This window comes from Artibeus jamaicensis, unplaced genomic scaffold (assembly GCF_021234435.1).
Source record: "Artibeus jamaicensis isolate MK-2021 breed Jamaican fruit bat unplaced genomic scaffold, CSHL_Jam_final scaffold_1019, whole genome shotgun sequence".
NCBI classification, from domain to species: domain Eukaryota; kingdom Metazoa; phylum Chordata; class Mammalia; order Chiroptera; family Phyllostomidae; genus Artibeus; species Artibeus jamaicensis.
In genome coordinates, this window is record NW_026522025.1 from 25206920 (window position 1) to 25221670 (window position 14751).

Genomic DNA, 14751 nt, shown 5'->3' on the forward strand with positions numbered 1-14751 from the left:
GCAGAAGGCTGTGCTTGAGAACGTCAGTTCACCAAATGGACTTCTATCAGGAAATACATAAAGTGAAAGAGCAAAAGCCAGACTGTTCAGAGGGTTCATACCCTCATATCACATCAATCACATGGTCACCAGACAGTAGAAGGCAGTGGTATTGTGACTGAGAAGGTGCCTGCCTTGAAGGAAGAGCAAAACTTGGTAAAGGAAATGTCCTGAGCTCAGGCTAACTGATTGCAATCTAAAGTGATAAATGTTAAAATAGGTAAATTCTAGATGGACCTGTGACATAAAGGTAGAGGTAATTAATTCTTTGCGTGAATCAAGGAAGGTTTCATAAAGATACATTGCAAATAAGTAGATGTTTGTCAGACGACAACAAGTAAAAAATTCCAGAAATAGGGAAATGGGTAAACCATTGTAAGTTTGGGGAAAAATAAACAGTGTGGTATGATTGAAGAGGTTTGATAGGGCAAATGTGAAAACCGGGAAGGCAAGCTGATATGAGAGGGACTGAAATCTTCTGCTGTGGAATACAGGCTTTATCTTCTACCTGTTCTGCCTCCCTCTTTTACCTATAAGGGATTCTGTGATTACATTGGCCTTAATTTCTCTTCTCAACACAACCTAAAATAGTCATGGGTTGTAAAGTTTGGGGTGTGGGCATTTTGAGGGCCTTTATTCTGCCTACCACACCGAATTTTGTATACAGTGATTAAACAGATTACTTTCCAATAGGACATTCCTATAACATTCTCCTATAATGAAAAGGACAAGAGTAGGTCATAGGTTTACTTTATGAGATCAAAAATACAGTAAAAAGTTATCATCATAAATCCTCTAAAAGTGCATAAGCCATATTGGCAGGTAGCACATTTTTCTTGAGAAAACAACTCAGCAAAGCAGTAGCAGGATTCATTTAGATAACATTTTATTTGTTAGAGAAAGATTTGACAGACTGTATTTCAATAGAGGGAGAAATTAAAATCACGACACTTAGTGTATTGGCATACTTTTACAGGTAGGTACAGAATAATGACATATTTTATAAGTCTAGTGACTGCTTCTTCATTTTAATGAGATGATCTGAGGATAGATAGAAGCCTCACATTTAAGCAGATATGCTTTAACAGATCACGGGAAACTGTCAGAAAATAGATCCACTGTGAAAATCTCTACAGTTCTTAGTGATTTCTTTGTTATAAATAACACTTTTTAAGTGTGTACTTTTCTGAACAGAAAAAAAATAGCAATTCACTTTATGAATACTTCCATATTTACAATACCCTTTTAAAAATAGTAAGTTAAAAGGGATCATTGCAATGTGAACTACAACATTTCTAAAGTTACAAAAATAAAGAACTCGTACTAGTATGATGAGACACGATATTTTTCACTACACTCAAAGGCTATAGAATAGAATACTTCGGCTTTATTTACAGGCATGAACAACATTTACAGACATGAACACTATTATATTTTGACACATTTATGTATCACTGATTAGGTATTTGCAGTCACAATCTGTGAAATAAGTATAGCAATAGCATAAACCTCATTCCAGTGTAAACCTGAGAATGGAGCAGAAATGTTTGTTTTTTTTTCTGTGAAGTTGTGTGATTTTTAGAATATCAGAGAAGAAAATGGATATAACAAATATAGGTCCAGGTTATTTCAGTAGAAATTTATATTCAGAACAATTCACAAAATGGTAAGATGTATTCATTCAATTCTTTATTTTATCCCTATAATTTTTCATCTAGTTTAAAAAACTACAAGTTTACTCAAAATACAATCTATTGTTATAACAGCCATTCCCTTTCTACTGTTTTATATGCTGCTCCTTCATTCTCTTATGTTCCACTTTCTGTAACGAAGCTCATTACCAAGGTGATGGGGGACTAGTTTCGAAGGCAACATGAGTCACACGATATCAAGCCAGTGGTTTCCTCGAGGACATTCATCTATTTTTGTGTTAGAGAGAAACTCTTTCCTCGGGTGCAGTGATATCACTCCTGAAAAACCAATTACTTTCCGAATGTCTGCAATACTATTTTTGCCATAACTAAGTCATAGAGGGAAGCATACTACAGCTATACAGTACATACTTTTACCTCTTATTACATGAAGTTCCTACACTGTAAACAGAAAAACTGATTTAAAATATGATTATCTAGTAATAACAATTGGATGATTCGAGTAATTTTTATACATTGGCCATCCACCACCTGGCATTTTTATTTTTGTGTGGCAGTGATTATCCATGTTCCCTCTGTTTACCGTAAACACCCAAAACAGCAAGGGACATTTTTGAACAACCTGTAATATTCTTCTTGGATCTAAAACAAAAACAAAAGGGAAGTGAGAAATATTAAACACAACTGCAACAATCATATCAAGTTCTTTTCAAATCACATTAAATTGTTATATTTGTTTTTTTTAACCATTAAGGCCTCTGATTGTGAGAAAAAGCTCAAGTGAATACAAGCTGTATTGATATTCCTAATAGCAAGTTTTTTAAAGCATCTTTTCCTAAGAACATCTAGATGTTCTCAGCATGTTGATACTAAAATGTACTGTATTTAGGCAATGAAGGTTCAAGTCATGAATGTATGAGAATTTTTAAAATCAATTTGGTAACGGATGCTACACGAGAATACTGTAGAGTTGACCGAAATAATGAATTGCTTACCTTTCTTGACAAAACACACAGGAATAAGAAAATGAACATCCCTTGGAAGGCGTTGCTGATGGTGAAGAGGTAAGCCGTCACCACCGAGGCGTGCACAACGTGGAGAACGCCAAAGACCCAGGTGGTGCCCAGGAGGAACAGAAGAGCTAGGGCTCCTCTGGCGCAAGACCTAGAACGCATTGGAAATATTCCAGGTAAGAGCATTGCACATCCTCAACACACCCCCAAATATCTCCGATTATGTGGGAAATGAGTTTTGGGTATAACCAAGAAATCTTCTGCAAAGATCAACAACTTTGAAACCGGCGAACTTGGCACAGTCATGTGGGACAGCCCTTAAGGTTTGCTGCTGCGCCATGGCAGAGATGGGCTTCCAAAATCAAGGCAGCGTTATTGAAACATGCTATTTTTCGAGGAATTTTCTTAATCTTAACAATGTTTTTATCTGGCACACCGAAGTGTATATGCTTTGATTTAAAATCTAATGTTGCAGTAGTTCCCAAAGGTAAGACATATATCTTTTAGGAAACATTTTCTTTAAGAAACCTTGAGAAGTATACCATGTGAACTGTGGTCAGCACATACATTTGACATCAAAGAAAACTGTTTTATTTTTTCAGGTTTAGTAGAGAAGAAAGTGTGGGATATAAAACTAGAATTTTTTTTGCTTGTGCAATTCTGTTACTTCCAAATAAATTCATGTCAGAATACTGTTTTCTTAACAATTAAAAAAATAATAATGCACATACTCTTACCTATTTTCAGCTTATTTTGTGTGACTTTTGGTAAAACTATTTAATCGTGCTCCCTGAGGATACCGCCTTAAAAAATGAGGCAATTAATGCTTATTTTCTCATTCATTTTTAGTAAGCATTCTTTAATGCAGAAGATGGTTTAGCACTGTGCTTCAGAAAATGAGTCATTTTTAACTTTATTAAAACCAGCACACTTCATGAAACTATGAATGGTGAGAAGTAAAAGAAAGTAATTGAGCAAACATTTGCTAAATCCTAACTATAAACTTTGTGCAAGGTATTGAAACTACCTGAGTGTTCCTGAGTAACCCAGCATCAGTTGTGTCTCATGCTCCTAAATGGTACAGTCAAGTTTTTCCTAAACAAACTGTTTTCAAGGTCTCAGTAAATTTGTTCTCAAGACAGGGCATTAAAGGAAAAATCATGGCAGTAAGCAAACTAAAAAACACAAGGAAAATAAAACATAGTTATGAAGCTTTGAGAAATGTTTTGCAAAAGAAAATCACTAAGGCCCACTTTTGCTTAAAATCGTCATCATTTCTTCTTTCAAAGAGGACTATGCTTGAAAAGACTGTTTATTCACCTTTTGATATGTGGTGATTGTAGGCTTATTAAATATACCAAATGCCACTTAAATAACTATTTTAATAATGCAGGAAGAAAGTATAAAATCATTAAAAATTATCTTTTCAAAACTTACTTATACTTTAAGTTACTAAAGCTTTTAGTCGCTAAAGAAAGGAGACATAAGAAACATTTACCTTATGTTTTCATAGCAACTAACTTCTGGCTTCATCCCTGCAGTGTGACGAAAAACTTTGTATATGATAAATCCAAAAGCCAAGAGATTAACCTGAGAAAATAAATCCATTTCAAACAAGAGATAATTTTTATAGTAAATTATACACATATAAAAGAAATAAACAAACAGTAAAGATTTCAAATTAGCAGAAGCCAGAAAATTATGGCATGTTTACATATATTTCAAAGCAGAAACATGCTGGTACATGTAGGAAAACAAATCTGTGGTTTATCTTTACAATGTTACTCAGAGTTTTGGATATACCTGGTAGTTAGTTCAGTTTGGCATATTGTATTAAGCAACCTCTTCAAGAAAATTCTTCAGATTTAATGATCACAGCTATAGATTGATATCACCTGCTGCCAATACTATGATCAGTATACATGTTAAAAACAATTTTGGTTTTAAAACTTTATGAACACTTGAGGAATCAAATTTTTGTTCATTAAATGTGTTTCGTTTCTTTAAGGACAAATGTTAGTGATAATTCTGTCAATCCTTTAAAAATTTAAACTGAAACAGAAAATTTAAAAGGAAATAAAAAAACTCAATAAAACATCCTCATTTCTATTGCTAGAAAAATTTTGAATGTACTTTCTTTTATATAGTTCATCTAGCTATCTCTCCTAATATTTATACTGAGATTTCCTTTTCTTGGATTTAACTACAGAAACTTCAAAATATACTTTTATTTAAAAATTATTTTATTGTTGTTCAATTACAGTTGTCTGCATTTACCCCCCACCACTCCCCTACCACTGCAGCCATCCCTGCCTCCCTCTCCTGATTCCAACCACCCTTGGTTTTGTCCATGTGTCCTTTATAGTTGTTCCTGAAAACACTTCCCCTTAAACCCCATTATTCCTCCCAACCTCCCCTCTGGTTGCTGTCAGATTGTTCTTAATTTCAATGTCTCTGGTTATATTTTGCTTAGTGAAATAAGCCAGGTGGTAAGGGAAAAATACCATATGATCTCACCTTTAACTGGAACCTAATCAACATAACAAACAAGCAAGTAAAATGTAACCAGAAACTTTAAAATATTAATCAATTAAATAAATGTTTATTTGAGGGAATATGTACATTTTATTGATAAACATTTATCATTATAATATCTATATTTTCTAATATGGGCTAAAAAGGATACACAGAATTTGCACCTTTTTTTAATTAGCTGAGAATATGGTTATTGATTTTAGAGAGAGGAGGTTGGAGTGAGAGAAACATTGACGTCAGAGAGAAACATGGATCAGCTGCCTCTCTTACAATGCCCTGACTCAATTTGCAACCTACGTATGTGCCCTGACTGGGAATCAAACCCACGACCTTTCAGCTTATGGGACTATACTCCAACCAACTGAGCTGCACTGGTCAGTGCAGAATTTACACCCATTTTATAGTGACTATACTATGAAAAGTGTCTGTTTCTTTTCTTTCCTTTTTCTATATTTTTGGAAACCTGCAAATCATATTTGTCAGAAGACTAACTGAGAGGTATATTTTAAATATCTATATTAATATGAGCATACTAATGATTTCAATATTAAATATAGAAATAATTTGTATATCAATCCAGATTATATTAATTAAAATTTATTAATCTAAACAGATATTCAAAAGCCATTTTGTAATAACAATAGCAAAGTGCAATATTTATATTATCAGCTAATTCTTACACTAGTATTTCAAAAATAGTTACAGGAATATTCTGTTCTATATTTTAAGGAGTTTTATATAGCTTCTCAAAATATACTTAATAATTACTATTGTAAAAAGCAGTAAAAAGCGATGGTTCAGATAATTTTATGTTGTCACTTTTCCATGGAGAAGTCCTTGAGAGGAAAAGGAGGGGTTCAGTCTCTTCCTTCTTCCAAATGTTTATTACTTCTAATTATATGGTTAATTAATTCTAATTACCTTAATGCTTCCATACAAAAATAATCTTTAGCAATTGCAGAGAGTAGATACAGTATATTTAAATTTCTTTAGTTAACAGTTCCACCTTATTATATGCTCAAATAACTAACTGAAATGACAATTTAATATTTAATTTTATAAAAGTCTTTATGACTTATGCAAAAAGAGGCACAGCATTTTCTAGGTTTCTATAGCTATTGCTTCTTTAAATGAACTTGGAAACAACCACTGTATTTAGTTTTATAAACATATCCATTACTTAAATAATAAAATGTGTTAAAAATTGGTTAGTATAAATAATATACTCAAAACATTACTGGCTTGAAAATCTTCAAATAATTTTATAAGGTGTTTATGTTGAACTTGTTATCACAACAAAGGAAGAGTTTTAAGATAAAAGAATCTTAAATGATAAACTGTTCCCTAATATATCATTTATTTACATAAGTAATTTACAATACTTATTAAATAAAGTTTCTGAAAATTCTGTTTTTGACAAAATAGATTTGAAAAATAGCTACTCACACTGCTTTGGTTTCCCAGAAGTGCATATACATTGTCCATATTCTCCTACGTCATATGGTAAAACAGTGAAGTAGAAATTAAACATTCCCTATGGGTTATCCTGTTCCAAAAAGTACTTTTTTTTGTACAAAAGGAAAATTGTTTACATACTTATAAAAACCAAGTGCTGCTGGACAACTAAGAGACTAATTCCTATTCTATAAACTCATTTTTTCCAATTGTAAGAGAAAACAGATTAAACATTTTTATCAATAGGTGTTACAGTTTTATGTAATGAAAATAATCACATAATGATTTTGTTACCCACAATCATTGATAATAATACAAATATATGGAACTTTTAATTTGCATTTATAAAGGGTCTATTAAGTGGCTGGTATAGTGGTTAGGCTGGTACATATTAATGGACACAGCATATATTGTCATTTGTTCTCATAAAGTTACTAAGAAGATGGATAGTAAACAAATAATCATACAAATGCTTATGAAGTTACATATTGTGATAAATGGTAGTAAGTCACAAATTTAGACTATCAGGAGAGACAAAATGGGGGTTGATTAGAACAAAGGTTTGGGAGTACTTCTCTTAAGATTTAGCACCTAAGCCAATACCTGATAAATTATAAAGCATTAGCAGATCAACAATGAAGGGAGAAAGGCATTGTAATAGGCATTTTCTATTAAGGAAAATGGCATAGAAAAAAGTCATGAGGTGCTTGGGGTATAGTAAACACAGGAAAGAGTAGCGTGATGTGAATGAAGCAGAGGAGGTAGACAGAGATAGGACTCATTTTATCTTCAATGCAAAGTGTTTTTATTTGTTCTTTCAGTCAGCAATCATAGGAAAAGTACTGTAGGTCTTTCCTCAAGGAACTTACAGTATAATGGAGAAGATGACAAGTCCACAGGAAAACGCAATACCATTCAGTAAGTGTCATGCAGTTATTTGCATAGTAAAGTAAAATGACAAAGGTGAAAAGAGCCTAGCATATGATTTCTAAGCCAATATTAAATGACCAGAATCAAATAATGGCAACCCAGTGAAAATAAATGACTACTCTGGATCTTGGTCTGGACCTACCTATGTACCCTGATTTCCCAGGTGATCAGATCTTATAACTCAAAATACTATTCTTAGGTCCTATCTGACCTCTCCATTTGGAAATCTAATAGGCATCCTGAAGTAAAAATGTCAAAACCCTGACTTCTGGTCCAGATGGAGGCATGGTAAACATGCTTCACCTCTTCTCACAACCACAGAGAGAATTATAACTATATCTTAGAACAAATAACAATCAGAACTGTCAGAAAATCGAGCTGTGTAGAAGTCCAACAGCCAAGAATTTAAAGAAGCCACATTCATCCAGATGGGTAAAAAGGGCAGAATTGAAGAGCCACTTCTCTGTGGAGAGGCATAGAGATGTGGTGTGGTGTGGAGAGGCAGTAGTGGTGGTGGTGGTAGTGATGGTGGAACTGGTGGTCTCACAGGTGTGGTGGATAAAAATCAGGAGGGATACCTTGGGAGCAGTGATCCTAGCCCCAGGCCAGACTGCACAGCCCAGGATTCCAGCACCGGGAAGATAGCTCTCCATAACTTCTGACTGTGAAAAAAACAAACTAAGCAAATAGCTAGAACAGGAAGAACATCATAGATATGGAAATCCTTTGAAGGGTTATCAGCTGAGAGAGGGAAGATAATAATGGAGGAAAATGTACAGGGATTAAGATGCATAATTAGTAGGTACAAAACAGACAGGGGGATCTGAGGAATAGTATAGAGAATGGAGAAGCCAAATAACTTATATGCACAACCCGTAGATATAAATAACCTAAGGTGGGGATTACTGGAGGGAAGGGGATACTGGGAAGAAGGGTACAAAGTGGGAAATATTGAGACAATTGTAATAGTATAATCAATAAAAGATATTTTAAAAATATGTTAAAACCCAAATTACTGTTCTTCCTAAAAGAACATATTTTTGCTGTAATCTTGCATATCTGAAAAAAGTTATCCTTCTTTCAGATCAGGCATATTTGTGAGCAAACCCTTCACCTCTACCTTCAAAATATATTCAGAATATCTTTACCACTCATGCTCTTCACAAATCCTATTCTGAAGAGGCCACCCTGGGCTATTAGAAAAGCCTCTTAATCATTCTTCCTTCTTCTGGCTTGCCTTCCTGCAATCCATTCTCCTTACAGCAGTCAGATGGGTATCTTTAAAGTGTAAGTCAGATCATTTCTCTGTTCAGAACCCTCCAGTGGCTTCCTATCTCAGAGTTAGAACTGAAGATCTCACAATGGCCTCCAGGGTCTGAAATGATGTATGTCTTCCCTCACACCCTGCTCTGTTCTCTGATCACTTCATTCTGCTCACATTGGATTCCCTGCCCACCCTCCTGCACACTACACATGCCTTGAGGGTGATTGCACTTGTTGGGCCCTCAGATATTCCCATAGCTCATTCCCTTACCACTTGTGCTTAAATGCTGCTTGTCCACATAGAGCCTCCCAGTGGACTTTTATGAAAATCTAAAGCCCAAACGATAACCAGACCGAGATCAATTCCATGGAAATGTAGAGAATGGTGGTATTTTTTATAATGTTAAACTATGCAGATCCTATAAGCCAACATATTCTCCCCTTGCCTTCATCACTGAAAAACTGACAAAAACTTTCCTTTACTAGAAGTTAGTAAGTTCCTCTGAGCCTTCTTCTAGGCCTCAACCTTGGTCTTCAGTGTCCATCCTTGCAGAGTTCAGTTTTAGCAAGAGTCTTGCTAAATCAGTTTAGTGTGGATCCTCCTACTTTTAATATCTAACCAAATTCCTCACCTCCCAGCCTTGCTATCTGATCATCCTGGCCTGCTTTTTAGGAAGAATCTTGTTAAAGTAAGTAGAGCAAGAACTCCCCTAACCTTGATGTCTCCTTTTAGTAATTTTCCATCCACCAACCTCCAACTACCCCCTCCTTACCCCAACATGCAGGCTGTCCCTTGAAGAATCTATAATTGTTAGGGGCTAAGGGCAATAGTCTTAAGAAAACTAAGTTGTTTGTTCAACCTTTGCTGCTTTCTCAAGCTTGGGTGGGGGCACTGCACCCCCACCCCCGGGCAAATGTTCCAGGAAGTTAAGCAGATAGCTTCTTGGAACATCTGTTGGGGGGGGGATTTTTACCCCTAGCATGAGCCCCTAGGCCAATGGCTAACCTGAGCACGAGCTGTTCATGAGCCCTGCCAGCCAATCATCAGCAAGATCATGAGCCCTAGCATAAATCCCTGAGCCAGTAGCTAAATGCCACCTTTTGCTTCTGGAAGTTGCTTGCTTGCTCGCCTCTATAAGAACCCTAGCCTGTAAGCGTTAGGCCCGACTCTCATTTGCAGCCATTTTGGCACTCGTGTGTCTCCGGAGGCACCCCGAGAGTTCGCCCCTGCACAGGTAAAACTTTGAAACTTTGGCCAATAAAACACCTCTGACTACCCAGCAGTCTCCGACCCTTCTTGCTCGCAAGGACGGGATGTAACATAATCTCCAGAAGTCTTTATTGTATTCAAAGCTGAACCAAATCTCTCTCTCCAATTGTCATAGTATTGACACTCACCATAGAGTCCAGGGTAAAGTCCTCACCATTTTAACAAATGTCAGAGTAGTTTTTCTTTAAAAAAGCTCTGAGCCAAATTAAACATCAGGTTATAACATTCAGTAAATTTGGGGTAACTGAAAAAATCTACATTGGTTTCTTTTACACTGCCTGTCATCTTTATCCATAAATATATAAACTAGTTTACATCCCTTTTCTAATAGAGTAAAAAAACCTGTAAGCAAAGAATATCACCTAAATGCACACGATCTTACTTAGAGGTGAAAATTAAGTTGAAATTGCATTTTGCATGGTATAGAATAGTATCTTTTGGGAGGAAATATTTTATGAAGTAAGTATGAATGCCCTGAGATGAGATAAAAACTAAAACTAAAACTCATAATGTAAAGTAATGACAGGCTAGAGAAATATTTGCAATTTAGGTTAAATAATTGGAAATTTACAATTAGCACTGTGCTTACAGGCAATGGTGACATTATTGATGTATCAATGATAACTGACTTGAATGCGTAATTTTTTTAAATATTGGAAAATTATTAGCATTACCCTTAAGAAAATGGAGCCTTTAAAATTACTCACACTTTTGCTCACTGTGTGTACCTACATGCATTGGTTTTATTAATTATGATTCTTTCATTATTTATCTCTAGATGTTAGTGCCACAAAAGCACAGGAGCTAATTAATGACTTGCAAATGAACAAAGTCATTCATAATCATTTTTGTCTCAACTTTTAAAAGACTTTTAGCTTGTTAACTAGGAGTCTATAAACTTGTCAAGGAATAAACAAGACAAGGACATTAGATGACAAACAGAAAGTCTGAATTCATTGCCGCACTTTCAAATACAGAGAATAAAAATAACTGAAGAAAAGTCATTCAGTGTCATGAAAACTTAACCCTTGAGAAAAAGTAGTATTTTAAATTTCAAATCATTTCCCTTGCTTCATCTTCAGGGATATTTACCTACACAGAGATCTGTTTCTTAACTTCAGTGACATATATTGTTGTTACTTTAAAGTTAGGCACACAGGTTCCGATGGTTGACAGTGCGGTACAAATTTTTAAGTGCCTTTTAAAAAAAACAACAAAAAATCTTAAATAGATGAGCTGGTGGAACATGGGAGCTAATTCTAAAAGATTTAAACCTACAGGTATATTCAAGGCAAAGAGCTTCACATCCAGACTTCAAAACGAAGCAACCCAATCAGTCATTTTTCTTTTCTTAGTCTTTTCCTCAATAATTGATGAAGTCATCTACATGCTGATGTCAGATCTCACCGGGAAAAATGAGGAAAGTTCTCTTACAGCACTTTGAGACCCAGGCGTTAATTTTTTATGTATATCAAACCAAATCTGGTTCATTTCAGAATGTGTCACGATCACAACTACTATGTCTCTTCAAATAGTTTTACTGCATTTGAATGAACTGGCTGAGGACAGATGTATTTCTGCAGAGGATGAAAGGTGGGTTTTTCCTGGCCTACTGAGGGGCCATAATAAAATAATTTGTTTTCATGCCTCCACCCCTGCAGAGGTAACTAAGTAGTTTTCAATTTAAGGTTTAAAATAAAATGAAATAATCTTTTAATTAAAAAAATTGTCTGCTAGCTAGATTGGAATCAAGTAGTTGGAATTTTGTCTTCTGTTTTACTTTCTTTTTTTTATTATTTCCCAGTTAAAGTCATCTCAGTAAATGCTTAGCTGCAGTGCTAATCACATAATATTGGAGTATGTGATAAGCACAATAATGTCTCCCCTCCCCCAAATTTTCACACTTTAATATTAGAACTTGTGAATATGGCAAAAGGAATTTTGCAGATAAATTTAAGGCTGTGGATTTTAAGATAAAGAAGTTATTCTGCATTATTTTGTTGGGTCCGATAGAAACCTGTGAACCCTTAGAGGAAGGCAGCGGAGATTTAGTGAGATGTAGCATAAAAAAGGCAGGAGAGATGAGCCAGAAGTGGAGGGCAGAGACAATTGAAGACAAAATGGGCCATAAGTCAGGAAATGTGGGAGACCTCCACAAATTGAGACTGACCCCTATCGAATAGTCAGCAAGGAAGTCAATTGCATGAAACTGAATTTGGCAAATGACCAGAATATGCATGAAAATAAAGTTTTTTTCTGCCACCTGAATGGCTGATGCTTTGATTTTATTCAAATGAGACTGCAAGCAGAGGAAGCAGCTGAGCCCCACTGTAGCCAGACTTCTGCCCTGCAGAATTGTGAGCTAACAGATTTGTGTTTAGACAACTAAGTTTGTAGTATTTAATGACAGTGATAGAAAACGAATACAGGGTTAAACATATGTATGAAATACCCTATAATTATAGTGTTTACTATTTTTTAAATAAAAAATTAAGATTCTTTAAATAAATACTAATTTATCAATAACTCATTTATTATTAATGATCTCAATGTTTGGTGAGTAGTTAATCTTATAAAACACTTTTTTATTATTTGTGGATTCTACTTCTAGGTTTCTTAAAATAAAAAGATCCAGACAAATTATAATTAGTAAATGACTTTCTTCTAAGGAAGTCATAAACGCAGCTTGTACTTTCAAGCCATCTGTTAATGTTCTTGTCAATAATACCTACCTTTTAAGGGCCTTCTCAGAGGGTTTTCAGGTTAGTAAATAAAAATACATGATGCCCGGTCAAACCAAATTTCAGGTAAACAACAAATTATCTGAGGACAATGGCTTCCTAGTAGAAAATCCCAAGGGTGGGATCAGCCTTCACCAGGTAGGCTGATCCATAACTATTTTGAAAAGGGCTCTGAAAGGCAGAAGAGGTACATTTTCAGATGTGGCAACTGTTGTGGAGTGTGTGTGTACGTGCTGAGCCTGATCAAATGGAAGTATATATAGCAGATGAAATCACCTCTGAAAGGTGTGAGTAAAGAATACGCCCAGGCTTCACGGAACTCCTCTGCCTGGGTGTGCATGGTGAAGCTGTGCCAGGAAGCGGTGGCTGGGCTGGCACTTGCTAAAAGCTTTTGTTAGTTAAGCAATAATGATAAATACAATTTTTAAAGCTTCAATGTGAACTTGTACTAGTATAAATTTAGTGAAAAATAACAGAAGCTATAATTCTATGGTATTTGTTGATACCTCTTATCAGAATTGTAGAGTAGAATACCTTTTTTCCCTGTAGATATCTACATGACACTATTAGGAAATATTTCTCTCCTAACATCACGAGTCTCATCGTGTTAACATTCCCTACACTCAGGGTTTAGCAGCCTTCGGAACATCTGCAGAGCTAAGAGACACTCTGCTCAGATTATTAACACCAGGCTCAGGAGACAGTAGACCACAAAGAAATGGGAGTGAAGTGTACAATTGTCCATAATGACATGAAAAAAATATGTTAAGAATGATCTGAAACATGGACTCATGTGAAACAATCTGAAAATGTAAATCTATTTAAGTAGGTTCTAAATATCATAAGAGAAGACTATCCTTCATAGATTATTACTCTGGGATATTAACAGTGTTTATGATATTTCACTAGTATCTTGAGGTTTATACTTTAGAAGACAACAGTGTACTTCTACCAGGATTGACTATTGGGGTATACACTGTTCTGGAATAAAATAGTGTTTTCTATGTGCCAGACTCTATTGAAAGTGTTCTGTATTTTATTAATCCATTTAATCCTCACACCAACTTTCTGAGGTAAATATTCCTCTTCATATTATCATTATCAATACATTTATTTAACATTTATGACAACAGAGTCATAGAGAGAGAAAATAACTTGCCCGAGGTGACATGGTCAGGAAGTTGCCAAGCCAAGAATCACAGCTAGTAGACAAGTTCTAGAGTTTACAAAACTAAGAACTTTATAAAACTACCGAATTAAACATGAAGGGCCAAGAAAGAAGTTAAATCGACATCTAAAATTTTAAAAATTTGTTTATACATTTATATTAACTGCTAACAGTGACTTCATTGCAGACGTGGTTAAAAGTAAAAGAATAAAACATTGATGAGTAGTGATATGGTTAGTTAATTGAAACTAGTGTCCTTTGAACTTGGGATACTAGTGGGGAAGGCCTTGCTAACACTGAGCAGCAGTTAGTATGCTATGCCAGCGACCTCAGTGGGGGTACCAGTCCTCATTGTTTTCGGTGGTCAAAGGGTCTAGGAAGGTGGCAGTTCTTCCTGTGCTAGTAAACAATAACACTCTATTCCTTAGATTTTGGATTTGGTTACTGGATCCGTTAGTAGTCTCTAAAGTGCAATGCCAAAGTTACCTATTGGGGCACAGGAAGAATATATTAAAATTTCCACTGACATTTTTCTAAGGAAAACATTAAGGTTTACTACTTAAAGATGATACCATACTCTGGCTTTTAACATGACAAAGAGAGTCACATATGGGATACGAGCCAAAAAGAAGACCCAAGATGCCTCCAAGTGCAATGTGGCTTAAAAGTAATGCTGATAAAGATT

General features: G+C 35.2%; 1 protein-coding gene across 1 annotated transcript in view; it reads right to left on the minus strand.

The window, feature by feature from the left end:
• Positions 1-908: 908 nt before the first annotated feature.
• ADGRL4 (adhesion G protein-coupled receptor L4) overlaps positions 909-14751 on the minus strand; it is a 114647-nt gene continuing 100804 nt past the window's right edge. The window contains exons 14-16 of the mRNA XM_037148137.2: positions 4203-4294; positions 2687-2855; positions 909-2333 (exon numbers count right to left, since the gene is read on the minus strand). Coding sequence (XP_037004032.2) covers positions 2271-2333; positions 2687-2855; positions 4203-4294 — 324 coding nt within the window. The 3' untranslated portion in view covers positions 909-2270. The remainder of the gene's footprint in view (positions 2334-2686; positions 2856-4202; positions 4295-14751) is intronic.